The sequence below is a fragment of the Glycine max genome, chromosome 12, assembly GCF_000004515.6.
Source record: "Glycine max cultivar Williams 82 chromosome 12, Glycine_max_v4.0, whole genome shotgun sequence".
NCBI classification, from domain to species: domain Eukaryota; kingdom Viridiplantae; phylum Streptophyta; class Magnoliopsida; order Fabales; family Fabaceae; genus Glycine; species Glycine max.
Window position 1 is genome coordinate 13,431,747 of NC_038248.2, and position 18,006 is coordinate 13,449,752.

At 31.9% G+C, this 18,006-nt stretch overlaps 3 protein-coding genes across 3 annotated transcripts; 2 read left to right on the forward strand and 1 right to left on the reverse strand.

Moving 5' to 3' along the window:
• The first annotated feature begins 1,969 nt into the window (after nt 1-1,969).
• Nucleotides 1,970-6,106, forward strand: LOC100789879 (ketol-acid reductoisomerase, chloroplastic). Its single transcript, XM_003539919.4, has 10 exons — nt 1,970-2,419; nt 2,722-2,814; nt 3,463-3,528; nt 3,631-3,771; nt 3,966-4,193; nt 4,312-4,429; nt 4,511-4,650; nt 4,763-4,930; nt 5,005-5,160; nt 5,572-6,106. Exons 1-10 carry the CDS (start codon nt 2,168-2,170, stop codon nt 5,938-5,940), a joined length of 1,731 nt encoding a protein of 576 aa, XP_003539967.1. The 5' UTR covers nt 1,970-2,167; the 3' UTR covers nt 5,941-6,106.
• Nucleotides 6,107-10,023: 3,917 nt separating this feature from the next.
• On the forward strand, nt 10,024-10,563 carry LOC102669493 (uncharacterized mitochondrial protein AtMg00810-like). The gene has a single exon (XM_006593038.1). It carries the CDS (start codon nt 10,024-10,026, stop codon nt 10,561-10,563), a length of 540 nt encoding a protein of 179 aa, XP_006593101.1.
• An 821-nt stretch (nt 10,564-11,384) lies between these two features.
• Nucleotides 11,385-11,925, reverse strand: LOC100775299 (senescence-specific cysteine protease SAG39). Its single transcript, XM_026124662.1, has 2 exons — nt 11,631-11,925; nt 11,385-11,563 (listed from the first exon to the last, which is right to left on the reverse strand). The coding sequence occupies exons 1-2, from the start codon at nt 11,923-11,925 to the stop codon at nt 11,385-11,387; spliced, it is 474 nt and encodes a 157-aa protein (XP_025980447.1).
• Between the last annotated feature and the right edge of the window lie 6,081 nt (nt 11,926-18,006).

Sequence of the window (18,006 nt, forward strand, 5' to 3'; positions counted from 1 at the left end):
ACTTCATTATCACGACAACAAATCTAATTTCATGAGCCACCGATCGAGCCTAATGTAAAAGTTCATCACGGGTAACAAACAACTATAACACAATTCAAAGAAGGTTTGAGATCAATGAACATTTATGTAATATAATTACGGTACCAACAACAAATTAGAGACATCAAAGCAATCAACGTGTTCTACTTTCATGCCAATATCTTCCTCATTTTCAACATTCATATCAACTTCTTCAGACATGATACTATCACACATCCATTGTTCTTCATCCATCTTAATAAAACATTTAACAAATTCAATGATAAACAAAAAATAACAAAAAAATTATACAATCACCTCATTTGTTATCAACACAAATATAGCTCTACAAAATTTAAAAAAATGTATTGTACATCATATAGCCACATACTACATTTTCACTACATATCTTCATTAAAATATTCAACTATAATAAATATAAGATAAATTCTAACAAATACACCATTCAATAAAATATCAAATTTGTTTAATTATCAATTGCTGTAATAAACATCTAAATACATCATTCAATTAAATATCATATTTGTTTAATTTTCAATCATTGTAATAAGCATCTAAATACATCATTCAATTAAATACCAAATTTGTTTAACTATTAATTACTGTAATAAACATCTAAATATAACATTCATTTAAATATCAAAATTATTTAATTACCAACTTTAGTAAATATTTCAAATGTATACAAAAAAATTGTTTTAACAATCTAATGTTACTATTACAATATTTTAAATTAATTTTTTGGCCATTCTAATCTTAGTTTTAGGAATCTAATCTAATCTTAATCTTAGCATTCTAATCTAATCTTAGTAGTAACTAAAATATGTTTTTTGTTTTTATAAAAAAAATTAATACTTAACAAATAAATCAATTTTTTTATTATAAAATTACACTAATTATTACAAAACAAAATTATACTACAAAATAATTTAAAAAACAATTCACAAATATTTATTTAGAATTTTAAAAAAAAATCATACAGATTGACAATCCATGTATTTTTTTTTTTAAAATTACGCCTCTTTTTTTCTTTGGCAATTGAAAAACCACCAAACTCATCATATACTCGTGAACAATGTATGTACACCATCAAAGATAAAATATTAAAAAAAAAGGCTAATGAAAACAAGTTATATTAAGAGTGCGATTTAAAAAAAATGATACAAAAATGAAAAACATAACCTATTATTTATAACTAAAAATATACGTTTCATAATTAACATTATAAGTCGTATAATATATATATATATATATATATATATATATATATATATATATATATATATATAATGAGCTAATTTACATCTATCTTAACGATAAATTACTTAGATTGTATATTATTTATATTCTATTCATAGATTAACTAATAATGAAATAATATTAAAATGAAAGTCAGACAAAATGAAATTTCAAATCCTATATTTTTTTAGAATAATCCTTGACACTGATTTTTTATTCAACGGTTCACCATTTTAAAAAATTACTCGAACAAAAATACTAGATGCCGCACGCAGTTACCTTTAATTAGTCGTCAGAAGTAGTCATCTGTATTGGGCCAAGTTATGTTTGCCATAAGAAACAACTATTCTAGTTTTAAGTCACTTTTAACACTGGACCAACATAAAATCTACTCAAATTGAGTCATATTAGTGAACGACAATCAACTGAATTAACCAATTGAATCACTCATTAATCGATAATAAACAACTAACCTCACTAACAAATAGTTTTAGCCTCAACAAAAGCAAATGGGTAATTTTTCCTTTTTAAAATCATGTAATACTCTCCCAAGGTGGAATGCTAACCTCAATCTTAAGATACCATTGAAATTGAAGCGGAACGTTACTGAAAGATTTAATTTAACACGTGTGGCTGTGAATTGAGTGCTAGTACAACACTAATAATAACGCTGCATACCAACCACAGAAACAAACAAAAAAATCCAGCTGGCAGATAAGAAACAACAACAAACAACAGCAACAGAGCACGCCTTGCGTTGCATGGTGCCGACGCGGCGCACGTTAGCCGAGTTGCACGAATCCCTACATATAAAACACACCGTTTCGCTGTACTGATTTTTTTTGCCACTCTGCTGCAGTGCTGCTTCATACTTTTTCTCGCCTATAAAATGTCCGCCACTGCTTCACTCTGCGCCACTTCCAGAACAACTTTCTCATCATCGAAGCCCGTCGCGAGAAGAAGCTGCTTCGTCGCGGTTCCCAAAATCGCGTTTCCCAAGCTCCGTTTCAAACCCGTCGCTATGGCTACGCTCGGCGCTCGCATGGTGGCCGCCGCACCCACCGTCACTCCGCCGGCCTCGCTCGACTTCGAAACCTCCGTTTTCAAGAAGGAGAAGATTAACCTCGCTGGACACGACGAGGTTTTGAATTTCTCGCTTATTTTTCGCACTAACCGAAAAATGATTTTCTTTTTGTCTGGGTTAGACACCACGGGTGTCTTCATTCCATTGGTTCAGAAACTCATACCGCTCCCAATGATTGGCGGTAGCTGGTCTATGAGAATTTTGGAAACGGTGGAAATTACAGATTTTTCCGCTAAATACATAGTTGCGCCAATACTATGGGTTTAACTGAAAAAAATGATTAACTGTTTTAAATGTTTTGTTTCGGTAAGTTGGTGAAGAGACGGAAATGACCCTGCTGGTAATTTGTTTCCCTGCAGTACATCGTGAAAGGAGGGAGGGATTTGTTCCCTCTGTTGCAGGGTGCTTTCAAGGGGATTAAGCAGATTGGCGTCATTGGATGGGGTTCGCAGGTAAAAAAAAAATGAAAAAGTTTAATAAGTTTGTTCGTTCATGTGGCAAGGTTTTGGTTTTAATTTTTCTAAATTTGTTCTTTTGGTTTTGGACTTCTTAAATTGAATAGATAATATATAGTAGGATTGATGAGTTTTTTAATGATTAGTTTTTAAAAGTGATGACAAATATGATTTCTGACAGTGTAGGTATATTATTAAATTCAAATATTTTTTTGAGAGGAAATTCAAATAAATTTTAAAAAATATATTAATTTGGGAAATGATTTTTATGTGACATACCTAAATATATCATCTCATGTAGTATGACTTTAGATGCATGTGACTTCATTCATTATGAAACGAGGCTCGAAATTATTTTTTTAAAAAAATTAAATCTATGAAAATTAAAATCAATATTCTTTTTCCCACGCTGGTATCTTCTTTTTGAGGCAATTCTGTTCAAGGTTATGTGAGACACTTTTCAGATTCCAATTGTGGTTTGTCATGTTGTGGGGACTATAGCCCCAACAATTTTTTTTGGAAGACTGAAATTAAAATTTATTATATTTGTAGGGACTAAAAACTAACAAAAATTGATTTGTTATACTCGTTTCAGCACTGAATGTAACTTCTTTTTAACGAGATTTTTTGAACTGCCTTCACCAGGGACCTGCTCAGGCACAGAATTTGCGGGACTCGCTTGCTGATGCAAAGTCTGATATTGTGGTCAAGGTGATTCTGGGTTGATATCTTTGTTTCTTTTGAAGAAAATTTTTATTGATGGATCTCTCTTGAAATTGTGATTATTTATGTGTTGGTGTTTTGGCAATGCAGGTTGGGCTCAGGAAAGGTTCTCGCTCCTTTAATGAGGCTCGCGCAGCTGGTTTTAGTGAGGAGAATGGAACTTTGGGTGACATATGGGAAACTATCTCAGGCAGTGATCTTGTGTTGCTCTTGATTTCTGATGCTGCACAGGTTGGTTAATCGAAGTCAGTGCTCATTGTTTTAAAAACATTTTGATAAAGTGTTGAAGTTGTTGATGTTATGATATCCTCATGTCTCAAATTATGCTGATTTTGCAATAAAAGTGGACAAGTTGCACAATGCTGCAGTGATTTTGCTGCTTTATGATATATCATGTTTTTCTAAATATTTTTTTAATCATGCAGGCTGATAATTATGAAAAAATATTTTCCCACATGAAACCAAATAGCATACTGGGTCTGTCCCATGGTTTTCTTCTTGGGCATTTACAGTCAATAGGACTTGATTTTCCCAAGCACTTCAGTGTAATTGCTGTCTGCCCGAAAGGTATGGGTCCTTCTGTCAGGAGGCTGTATGTCCAAGGCAAAGAGATAAATGGTGCTGGAATTAATTCGAGTTTTGCAGTCCACCAGGTGAGATCCTTATGCCATTGTTTTCTCGTTTTCCCTCTCTCATTGTGGTGTCCCTGCCTGCAATCATTATTTTTTTTGGTATTATTTTGCTGGGGCTGAGCTCTATCATTGCATGCAGGATGTGGATGGCAGAGCTACTGATGTTGCTTTGGCATGGTCTGTTGCCCTTGGTTCGCCTTTTACATTTGCAACTTCGTTAGAGATGGAATACAGGAGTGACATCTTTGGGGAGAGAGGCAAGAATATCTCTCTCTTAGTTCCTTGATGTTTTTTTCTTTGAAGTCTTGTTGTCTAATTTCTGCTTTTATGGTTTATAGGCATTTTACTTGGTGCTGTTCATGGTATTGTGGAATCCTTGTTTAGGAGGTACACTGAACATGGAATGAGTGAAGATTTGGCCTATAACAACACTGTCGAGTCCATTACAGGAACTATATCTAAAATAATCTCGACTAAGGTTGTGATCTCATACTCATTTTAGTTCTGAATTTATGTCTCTTGGATTTTTTCCCTGAGCATGTGAATGTGTGCTTGTGAATAAACTTATTTTATTTATTTTTGTCTGATAGGGTATGTTGGCTGTATACAATGCTTTATCTGAAGATGAAAAGAGGGAATTTGAGAAAGCATATAGTGCTTCATATTATCCATGCATGGACATTTTGTATGAGTGCTATGAGGATATTGCTGCTGGAAGTGAGATTCGCAGTGTTGTCTTGGCTGGGCGGCGCTTTTATGTAAGTGCATATTCATTTTCCATGTAGAGTTGGCCATTATGCAACATACTCTGAACTATACCTGTATTTTACAGGAGAAAGAGGGTCTGCCTGCATTTCCCATGGGTAAAATTGATCAGACCCGGATGTGGAAGGTTGGTGAGCGTGTCCGTTCTACAAGGCCAGCTGGTGATCTAGGTCCATTATACCCATTTACTGCTGGGGTCTACGTGGCATTGATGATGGCCCAGGTATGTGCACTTAATTCTGTTAGAGATTTTTCTTGCTAGTTTATATATGTATATCCCTTGTGGCAGGCAGTCCTTATTTTATTGATAAGTTTGGAAAAAAGATCTTTTAGAGCAAGATGTATTTATCTCCAAAGCGAGCAATGGTATATTCACTCTTATATTTTAGTGTTTTAAAATCATAATGCCCTTTAATCAATTCAAGGATAAATACATGGTTGCTTGCAGACTTTAGATGAGCTTTATCTTCACATTTGGGCATTGGGACTGACTAGTAATGACAAATGATGGAATTTTTTCCCTATGAATTCTGATATTTGTGTTCTTTTCTTGTTTATCTTTATTTTTTTAGCATTAGAACAATAAGTTGACATTTTGTTTTGCTTTTTAAATTTTTGATTATGAAATTTCCAGATTGAGATCCTGAGGAAGAAGGGGCATTCTTACTCTGAAATTATTAACGAGAGTGTCATTGAGTCTGTTGATTCTTTGAATCCTTTCATGCATGCTCGTGGTGTTTCATTCATGGTTGATAACTGTTCAACTACGGCAAGGTTGGGTTCAAGGAAATGGGCTCCCCGATTTGATTACATCCTAACCCAGCAGGCCTTGGTGGCTGTGGACAATGGAGCACCTATCAACCAGGACCTAATCAGTAACTTCCTGTCAGACCAAGTGCATGGAGCCATTGAAGTTTGTGCTCAACTGAGACCTACAGTAGACATTTCTGTGCCACCAGATGCAGACTTTGTCCGTCCCGAGTTGCGTCAGTCTAGCAATTAGAACTTGAACCAAATTCTTGAGCCTATTCCTTTTTGGAATGCTTAGAATAGCAGCTGTCCTGTTGGTTTGAATTTTGTTCATATGGTTGAGTGCTGTGCTGTGGAAGTCTGTATTATCACTATGTAGTACTGAGATTTTAATAATGGGGAATGTTGCTTAATGTGAATTAGAAATGAGTTAATAAGACAAGTGAAGTTCATTACTAGGTTTCCATTGAGTGTTTCAGTATTTAGTAACTTAAATATCTACCCACTCAGCAAGAGTAATGTATGTGCTATCTAAATCTTAAGGATCTTAGGAATAACTGAGCAACAAACGATCTTCAAAAGAGTTGAAAAGATATCTAAGATTGAGATTAATTTGAACAATTTTAATAGTGTTTGACCGTTTAAAATTAATTTTACTACAACTTTTACTGCTTAGATTGGAATCATGTTTAATAGTCACTCTGCTCTAAAGCTAGAATGGTTTGAGTTAGTTTGAGTAAGTTTTACATTGCCTCTTACAAATTTGTTTTTCTCTTAATTTTCAAGACCAACACCAATGTCATTTGAATGAGTTGTATTTTGTGAAATGACGACCAAGGGAGAAAAATGCAGGATTGTAGGGAGCATGTTGAACGTTCCAAAGAAGATTTGTGTGGATTTTGAAAATAGAAAAAAAAAAAAAAGGTACAGAGGCCAGAATTGTTAAGAAACTGCTTTGGTTGGACTGCAACGTGATCATTATTTTTTAGTTTTTCTGCTTTTGAATAATTCCTCTTAATCAAAGTAGTTATTGCAATTTGTTAGAGTTGTTCCTAAACTTTAGGAGAAAGCAATTCTGATTTATCTTAGTTTCTTTTCTGTTTTCTGCAGCATTTATAAATGTATACGTTTGCAGCTGAATAAAAATATTCCTCCAATTCGTTTCCCTTCAAATTATATATTCTTCAGTGGTTTATTTCTCTGTTTTTCTACTGCATTTATTCTCTAAAAACTAACAACTGGTATCTAAAGCTATCTTCTTACGAGACCAGTAAATGGAAGGTGAAGGAAATTTCTCTCAAGTTGCTCTTCCACTCTTTGATGGCGAAGGTTATGACCTATGGTCAGTGAGAATGCAATCTTATCTAGAGGGACTAGATTTATGGGATGCTGTGGAAGAGAATTACGTTGTTCAATCGCTGCTCGAAAATCCCACCATGACCCAAATAAAAAATCACAAAGAAGGAAAAACAAGGAAGGCAAAGGCAAAGTCATGCTTGTTTGCTGGTGTTTCAAAAATGATCCAGACCAGAATCATGACTCTTAAATCATCCAAAGAAATTTGGGAATTTTTGAACGAAGAATATGCAGGGGACGACAAAATACGAGGTATGCAGGTACTTAATTTAAGGAGGGAATTTGAACAGCAAAGGATGAAAGAATCTGAGACAATCAAAGAATACTCAAACAATTTGTTGAGTATTGCCAACAAGATAAAGTTGTTGGGAAGTGATTTTTCTGATTCCAGAATTGTCGAGAAAATTCTGGTAACGGTGTCGGAAAAGTACGAAGCATCTATTGCTTTATTGGAGAACACAAAGGATCTCTCCAAGATCACTTTGGTAGAAGTGATACATGCCTTGCAAGCCCAGGAACAACGAAGATTGATAAGGCAAGAACATGTTGTTGAAGGTGCTCTACCAGCTAAGAGCCAACAAGCTAGAACTTGGAAAAGGAAAAACTACAAGAAGAATCATCCAACCAGCAATGATAGCAGTGCAAATAATCACAACAAAGGAAATGGTAAAAAGAAAAGTTACCCTCCTTGTCAGCATTGCGGCAAAAAGGGTCACCCTCCATTCAGATGTTGGAAGAGACCAGATGCAAAATACAGTAAGTGCAACCAAATGGGGCATGAAGCTGTGATTTGCCATAATAAAAATCATCAAGGCGAAGGAGCTCAGACTACTAATCAGGAAGAGGAAGATCAATTGTTTGTGGCCACTTGTTACTTGAGTAGTGAATCAAGTGAAAGTTGGTTGATTGATAGTGGTTGTACCAACCATATGACTTTTGACAAAGCAGTTTTTAGAGATTTGAGGCCAACCAATATCACCAAAGTCAGAATTGGAAATAGTGATTCTATCTCAGTTAGAGGAAAGGGGACAGTTGCAATCACAAGCTATGCTGGCACAAAGCTTATTCCTGACGTCCTCTTCGTTCCTGAAATTGACCAAAGTTTGCTAAGTGTTGGTCAATTGATTGATAGAGGATTTAAAGTTATTTTTGAAGACAAATATTGCTTGATAAAAGATGCAGCTGGTCAAGATATTTTCAAGGTGAAAATGAAAGGGAAAAGCTTTACTCTAAATCCATTGGAGGAGGAGCAAGCTGTTTTCTCGCTCAAGGAAGATCTCACAAAAATCTGGCACAAGAGGCTCGAGCATCATCATCAACAAGGATTGCAACAGCTAACTGAAAAAGGGTTGGCACTTGATGTTCCTAAGCTTAATGATCGAATTTCAATCTACAAGGCTTGTCAATTTGGAAAGCAAAACAGAAAACCTTTTCCAAAGGCTACATGGAGAGCGTCAAGAAAGTTGCAATTGATCCACACAGATGTTGCAAGGCTACAAAGAACTCCTTCATTAAAAGGTAATCTTTACTACATTATATTTGTTGATGACTTCACCGAAATGTGTTGGATTTTTTTCTTCAAGTACAAATCAGAGGTGGCTGAAATTTTTTGGAAGTTCAAAGTGAAGGTTGAGAATGAAAGTGGTCTAAAAATTCAAATTCTGAGGTTAGACAATGGAAAAGAGTACATGTCTGAAAAATTCAACCTATTTTGTGAAGATTCAGGCATTGAACATCAACTCACCACTCCCTATACTCCACAACAAAATGGAGTTAGTGAGAGAAGAAATCGATATATACTAGAGATGACAAGATACATGCTGTATAAGAAGAATTTGCCAAAGAAGTTCTGGGCGGAGGCAGCAAGCACATCTGTTTTTCTTCAAAATAGACTTCCAACAAAGGCATTGATGAATCAAACACCATTTGAGGCCTAGTATGGTTACAAACCATCATTGAAATTTCTTAAAATATTTGGTTGTTTGTGTTTTACTCATGTTCCATCCAGCAAGAGAGATAAGCTGAATAAAAGAGCATCACCAGGCATCTTTATAGGCTACAATACAACAAGCAAAGCCTATAAAATCTTCCAACCACAAACTAGAAAAATTGTTGTTAGCAGGGATGTGCGCTTTGCAGAAGATGAAGAGTGGAGTTGGGATGATCCAAAGATGATAAATCATGCCTCTGAAAATCTAAACTTGAAATTTCCTGCACCAAGTTCCGAAATTGAAGGCTGGTAGAATGAGTTAGTTGATGATGTTCCTGTTAGAGGTACTAGACTGCTCTTTGATATCTATGACAAATGTAACATTGCTGTATGTGAGCCTAAAAATTATGAAGAAGCCAAGAAAAATCAAGTTTGGGTTGCTACAATGAAGTGGGAGCTATCAATGATAGAGAAAAACCAAACTTGGCATCTTGTAGAAAGACCTCAAGACAAGAATGTGATTGGAGTCAAATGGGTATACAGAACAAAGCTTAATGTTGATGGTTCTATCAATAAACATAAGGCAAGACTTCTTATGAAGGGCTACACTCAAGTGTTTGGAGTAGATTACTCAGAAACATTTGCTCCAGTTGCTTGGTTAGACACCATCAGGTTGTTGCTTGCTGTGGCTACTCAGAAGAATTGGAGAATTTATCAACTTGACATTAAGTATGCATTTTTAAATGGCTTCCTACAAGAAGAAATTTATGTTGAGCAACCTCAAGGTTTTATAAAGGATGGAGAAGAAAATAAAGTTTATCTTCTCAAGAAAGCTCTTTATGGGCTTAAACAAGCTCCAAGAGCATGGAACAACAGAATAGATGAGCATTTGCTGAACTTGGGGTTTTCTAAAAGTCTGTCAGAGTCAACATTATATGTCAAAATAGATGGAGCTGATATTCTTATCATTTCACTATATGTGGATGATCTTTTTGTGATAGGTAGCAATTCAAGTCTTGTAGAGAAGTTCAAGAAAGAGATGATGAGATGATGGTGGTGTTTGAGATGACAGATCTTGGGTTAATGACGTTCTTTCTTGGAATGGAAATTAAACAAGGAGAACATGAAGTCTTTGTCTGCCAAAAGAAGTATGCCAAGGAGATTTTAAAGAAGTTTAAACTTGAAGAATGCAAAGAAATGAACACTCCGATGAATCAAAAGGAAAGGCTTTGCAAGGAAGATGGAACCGAGAAGATAGATCAAGCACACTTCAAAAGCATGATTGGATGTTTGTTGTACCTTTCAGCAACTCAGCCTGACATCCTAAATGGTGTAAGCATTTTGTCTCGATTTATGCATTGTGCAAGTGAAATGCATCTCAAGGTTGCAAAAAGAGTGATTAGATATGTTAAAGGAACTTGCAATTTTGGCATCAAGTACAAGAAAACTGAAAAGTTCAAGCTTATAGGCTTCTCTGACAGTGACTGGGGTGGTTCAATTGATGATATGAGAAGTACTTCAGGGTACAGTTTCAGCTTTGGATCAGGTGTCTTCTCATGGAGCTCGAAAAAACAAGAGAATGTTGCTTAATCTACATCAGAAGCTGAATTTGTTGCTGCTGTAGCTGCTGTCAATCAAGCTTTGTGGCTGAAAATTTTTTTGATTGATCTTAACATGGAGCAAAATGAGAGCACATTGATTTTTTTTTACAACAAAACTGCCATAGCTATTTCCCAGAATCCTATCTTTCATGGAAAAACCAAGCATTTCAATATCAAGTTGTTCTTTGTAAGAGAAGTACATAAAAGTGGAGCTGTTAGTCTTGTCTACTGCAAAACAGAGAACCAGGTTGCAGATTTGTTTACCAAGCCAGTTAGCAAGTTCGAGTTTCTCAGACAGAAGTTAGGACTTTGTAGATCTTAAAGCAAGGAGGAGTGTTAAGAAACTGCTTTGGACGGCAACATGATCATTATTTTTCAGTTTTTTCTGTTTTTGAATAAGTCCTCCTAATCAAAGTAGTTATTGCAATTTGTTAGAGAGTTGTTCCTAAATTTTAGGAGAAAGCAATTCTCATTTATCTAAGTTAGTTTCTTTTCTGTTTTCTGCAGCATTTATAAATGTATACGTTTGCAGCTGAATAAAAATATTCCTCCAATTCGTTTCCCTTCAAATTATATGTTCTTCAGTAGTTTATTTCTCTGTTTTTCTACTGCATTTATTCTCTAAAAACCAACAAGAATGAAGTATTAGTTTTACTCTTAAGTGTCTTTGTTGTATTGATAATTAGTGTCGGCTTAGGTAGAGAATATGCACAACTGGCCATAGAAACTACAATGCATGTAGCTAATACTTGTTTGCAGATTCACCTAGCGTACATAGTTTACTGAGCAGTAGTATATCAAGTTTGGCATTCAAGCTATACGGTAAGATGCTTGCATAGCTATGCTACAAAGTCCTTCCTTAGCATCCACACCCCTTTGCATCCTAATATACCCTTCTTCACCCCACTCAGTTCCCCAAGAGTTCTTAACCAACCAATACTTAGTCCCATCATCACTAACACCATATCCCACAGCAGTGACACCATGATCTAACTCAGTTCCACATGAACCAGTGAAAACACCACTCTTGTAAAATTGAAAGTCAGAGCCACTAGCCTTGGTCCTTGATGGGTGTCACTGCACCCTTTTGCCTCCAATCCACTATGGATGGTACTGCCCTCACATTTTCATACTTGAAAGTGGTTGTCCTAAATATGGAGGAACACATGTGCCCCTTGAATCTATTTCTTGGTGCTATGAACTCCTCCTTGGTGAGGTCTGCAAATTGATTAATGCCTAGCTTGTAAGGTTTATTGGCAGCATTGTTGAAGGCTTCAATGTAATTCACATTTTCCTTGAATATCCTGAAACGCTTTTCCCTTTCCTGGGGGATACTTATACCCTCTGCCATAGCGAGCCATCCATTGTTCGTGCCTCTCATACATGGAGGCATCTTGGAGAGTGCGGCATGTGACTTGAAAAGCCCAGAATTCCAAACAGAAAAACAATGCCAATGAAATGTGACAGAATTGGTTTTTTGCAACCATGGTATACAGTGTAGTGTGACAATAACTGGAACAACTACTTCAGGCTTGTTAGTTAAATGTGTGAACGATGTGTTGTGTCGTGGTATTCAGGATTATTTGTGGCCTTTATATAGTCATGTTAACGTTCAATTCTAAATTAGTCTTAGTTTTCAACAATTTTTTGGACATATGTTAAATTTAAATGAAAATAATTACTGATGGAAATAATTTATTACAGCATTTATTTTCAGAAACATAATAAAAAATGAAACTATTTTTTGACGTATTTAAATAAGATAAATTTCGGAATGCACTGAGGAACCTAATGTGTAACGAACGAGTAGCAATTTTTTAATGCTCGTATAAATTTTTATTATGACTCAAAAAATTTGAATTGGGAAACATAATATGTAATAATAAAAATATTTGAAAATTATGATAATTTTGAAAACTCTTTTTAATGAGTTTTATTTCCTATTTCAAATTTAGGCCTCCTTCCTTTTTATATGCTTCCTCTCCTCCCTTTGTTCGATATTTGGTTTTTTCCCCTCTTTTTCTTTGTTCATTTTCCTTTATTTTTGCATAACGTTATATAAAACATTTCTAATGTTACCTTCTTTTTTCAATTTTAGAGGCGTGACAAAGGGTGTTGTTCCTCACTCTAGTTCTCCTTTGCCATCTTAACAACTCGGGTGGGAGCAACCAACTAATTAAATGGAGAAATTGAAACAAAATCAACATATTTAATTAATTAATTAAATTTAAAATCTATTATAAAAGAAGGTTTTGGTACATGGACATATGCTATTTTTTTATGAAAATTAATTATTGATAAAATCACTATATATTTCGTACCAATAATAAACAAATAAAAAAAATGAACTAAATCTACTTTTTATAAAAGAAAGTAAAAAAGAAGCATGAAAGATATCACCTTACTAAAGGGAATCCTACCTAAAATAACACCTTTAGTAATATCAGTCTTGGAACATGTGTGTATATAAAATTATTTAAATATTTATTGACATATCTACTAACATATATCGATTAAAATTTAAACTAAATAATTAATAATATATTAAAAACTCAAAATAATATAAAAATTAATTTTATAAATTATTAATTAATTCAATAATAATATAATAAATGTTTAATATCAATTTTATATTTGTCATATATATTAACAAATAATAAAAAATTAATACAATGACACCTCAAGGGATGACTTGGAAAAATATATAATCAATCTATCATGGAAATAATATATGATTGACAAATATAGTTAATAGAAAATCATACTTAAATGGTAATGACATTTAAAAATTGGAAAAAGCCACCATATTCTACATGAAATGGTTAATGGAAGAGAGATTTGTCAACAGTTGGGCCACTCATAATTTGTTGCAAGTATCCAAAGGGTCTTCTACGCTACCTCATCAGTGGGGAGACTGGAAATGTCTCCAGTCAACAATTTAAAAAAACTTGATCATATATCGTAAGGCAATGACATTTATATTTAAAATAATTAGAAAAATAATAAGCACAAAATTAGTTATTTTTTTAATCATTTTCATAGCTTTTCATATGAAATATTTTACCATTTCTAAAGTAGAAGCTAGCAAGTTTTTTTCATGACCCTAAATCAATTTATCTTTTCTATATCTAACTTTTTTTTTTTTTATCATTTCTACTGATTATTCATCATTTAAAATTTATATTTATATTAATTTACTTTTGATCAAATTTCTTTGTGTTAATTGCATTTATATTTATTTGTTTTATTATTTTGTATTATTTTTTATTCATTCATTTTTATATTTAAACTAGTTACATAAAAACATATTTATTTTTTACTTTTAATAAATAAAAGTAAAAAAAGTTTTAGATATTCATACTTTTAATAAAAAATCCTTTTAGGATATTTAATTTTAAAATTTTTGTAATACACGGATAAAATATAAAAAAAAACTCTTCAATAAAATTTATGGAAATTAGTTAAAATAATTTTGTATTTCCTCTAAATTTACTAATATAAATTTTATGCAAGTATGTAAAATATATTCAAATAATTTCTTTTGACCCAAATAATTTGATTAGTTGTGTTGATTTTATAATTATTTCTTTCCCGCTTTTTTTAATTTTTTATCAGCTCCTTTTTATTATTTATATTAAACATGTTATATTGTATACATTTATGTTATAAATATAAAAGCAAAAGAAGTAATTATTGTGACGTTTTTAAAATTTAAACAAGTAACTAAAACTATGAATATTGGTAAAAATGTTGGAATATAAATGTGTGTATAACTTTTATTTTGTTATTTAAAAGTTAAAGCAATTTGGATAGTCTAAGGGTTTAACTTAATTAACTGGACAAGATGTGTGAATTAATATAAATTTTTTATATTATCTTTGATTTCAATAAATAAAATAAAAATAAAGGAGAAGAAGGGGAGAATTGGATAAAAGAAAAACTTAGCTTGGTATTTAATTTGCTGAGAAGATTTGAAGCCTATAAACATGGCCGATATGAGATGGGTTCGGCATACAACTAACTTCCAATCAGACCTCGTATTGGTACTACAACACGTCTAAATAATTAATAATTATGACTTCTGTGGTTCTGTTTGCTTCAAATCTTATGAAATACTTTAAATATAATTGAATTCATTGGCTTATGTATTTTCATTTTTCAGTTTTTAACTTTTCAATTTTCAAATTTTTTAATTTCATCTATAATTTTAACTATCAATTAATAATATATATTTTAAGTAATCGTCCGAACCACAACCTAAATTTATGATGACAAACATTATAAGCAAGATTTTGTGCACTAATTACTTGACCTATATTTTATTATACATTTTGACTCGGTACTTTAAAGATGCTAAAATGTACTTAATATAGAATATATATATATATATATATATATATATATATATATATATATATTCTTATGAGTAAAAGTGACGATAACTACACAACAATGACACAATTGCTACTTAGGTTTCCATTTTTCTTTTGTTTTCCAATTTAATATCTAACCAATTAAATAAAAATAATGTAGCATTCTAAACCATATATATCAAGGGGAGACTAGTGACATTTTAGGAGAGACTTGGAAAAGTCTCCCGTCAACAAGTTATAAAAAAGTTGATCATATATTATAAGGTAATGACATTCATATTTAAAATAATAAGTACAAAATTTGCCATTTATGAAAAAAAACTGCATTATGATTTTTTTTTAAAAAAAGATTACTCATCCGTAATTTTTAAAGTGATGAAATAGAGAAAAATGAAAGAGAAAAAAGATAGAAATAAAAGAGAAACCAGGTGGAGAATTTATATTGTTTGGATATATAGAAATAATAAAAAATGAGTGTTTTTTTAGGAATCCTCCCATATAATCAATATTGCTTCACACAAAATCCTCCCATTTCATCCGAGGAATCAATTTTTTTTTTGACCCCACTAAATTTATTTTACTTCATTTTCATTTCCATCCCATCTAAACCAAAAGTTCCCATTTTTTTTTGGACCCCACTAAATTTGTTTTAATTCATTTTATTTTCATCCCATCTAAACCAAAAGTTCCCATTTCATTTTCTTTCACTTCTTCCCAATTTATTTCCTTCCAAATGATCCTAGTAGAGGACTTCAAATTATATGTAATTGACATTAAAATCATACCGTGCTTGAAGTGGCATTCAAATTGGATTTAGTTGAAAAAAGTGACCATGTTCTTAATGAAGAAGAGGAAATTGGGTTTAAAAACATATACTATGAAAAGGACATTTAAATTTAAAATTAATTAATCTATTTGTCTTAGATCCCAATAGACCCATAAATAATATTTTTTTATTAAAGTGATCATGTTGTTAAGGAAGAAGACAATATATATATACTGTGAAGTGACATGGCCCATAAATAGACTTTATACGCAGGAACAAAACAAAAAGACTTAGAAAATTCGTAAGATATAAAACAATAAAGGTTTAAGTATTGTATGATTTTAATGCAAATTATAAATGTATAATAATACTACCTACGGTCTTATATAAAAAAAATAAAAAATAACCTATTTTTTTATTTAATTATAAGAATGATAAGACTATTTTATTATTAAATTTGCGATAGTATATAATTCATAATTGATACAATATTTATTGATCTTCATATCTTGCGAAAATCCTAAGTCTTAAGCTCTTCAAACTTATATGGATTGTGCCAACCAAACTTGGTGGTAATAAGGGAGAATTGTTTTTGCTTTTGAAAATTATAAGTATTTGCTGAAATGACAACTTGAACCGGAACTAACTTATTGGTTGTATCTTGAAACTTTGGTGTTGTTTTTCTATATGTGTATACTGTATACTTGAACCGAGGATTTTACTTTAGTTTGGGTATTTTGATTCTAATCCAATCCCAGTTGAGTTTTGTTTACATTCTGAATTAGAATTTGGTAGTTGTTGGTTTTTTCTTTATTACTGATGCATGAGCCCACTGCCCAAACCAATTGTTATTTCTTGATATTGATAATCAGTTTTAAGTTTCATAATTTTTATTTTAAATCAAACCAAACATGGAAGTAACATCTTATCTTTTTTGAATAAAAAATTATAACTTTTTTTGGTATATTTGTTTACAACATTGTTTTCCCTCTTATTTAAAATTTTGAGAATAGGACTCAAAAGTAACAATTTTTGTAAGTAACACTGAAAACAAAAAATATGAATTTATTTTTTTTTAAAAAAAGAAATATGATTTGTGTTTTCCACTGCATATTATTATTATAATTTCTTTTGTGAATAATATTGAGATTGTCACAATGGCAGTTTGAGTGAGTTTTCCAAAGGAAAATTGGAAAGTCCTCGTCAATATTTATTTAAGAAAAACGTCAAAAAAGAATGATCTACAATTTGAGAAGAAGAAAATTCAGAAGTTATTTACGTATAAAGAAGGTATTAACATTCTAGATATTTGTCATGAAGATGACAACCTTTAATCTAGTGTGAGAAAAATAAAGTGACTTCTTAATTATGTATCTTCCCTTGAGAACATGTATTATGATTGTTATATTTTATTTAATTTAAAAAAGAAAGCAAATTTTTATTTTTAGAGAAGATGAAATTTTATGTTTTTTTTTCTAGATTTTTAGGTCGACAAAGAATTTTCCCTCACTCATACGTATCCCCAAGTATAAGGAGAAAATCAGACTTATGTAATTCTTTGGGTAAAAAATAACTAGTGTGTTGCTTGATTTTATCTTTTTTTTTGAATGATTTATATTTAATTGCGTGAATAAGAGTCATGTGTTTGACCTTGAAACGATATTAAATTTTAAAAAAATAATAGAGATAATCGCTTAAGGCATTAGACTTTGAAACGATCTCAAGTAATGTGTAATATTCATTGAGAAAAAAAAATGAATTGAGTGTTCATTTATTTGAGTATTTTTATTGCTTTTTTTAGTAAATATTTAGGTTTTGTGATAAACTTTATGAAGTTAAGAAAGTTGGAGACCTAGCATGACATTTGCAAAATTTACTTAGACGTTATTAAAACATCATCAAGTAAGTCGAAAACCTAAGATAAGGCGGATGAAACATAAAAAAGATAAAATGAGTGATTATTTATTTGAGTATTTTTACCTCTTTAGAAAAGAATTTGGGTTTGCTGTAAACTTTGTATAAAGTCATGACATTCACAAAATTTATCCACATGTTATTGAAATACCACCAAACAAGTCGAAGACCCAACAGGGAGTGCACGAAACATAAGCGCGTACTATAGAATACCAATACAAGATTACAAAGATAAATGAATAATAACATTACGTAATCAAATAAATCAAATGAGAATAGAAATGGAAGATATACTAAGTAATTAAGGGTCTGGGGTTGGAATGTGGGGAAAAAATATAAGGATATTTGCAACACATTATAACGTAAACTAACTAATTAG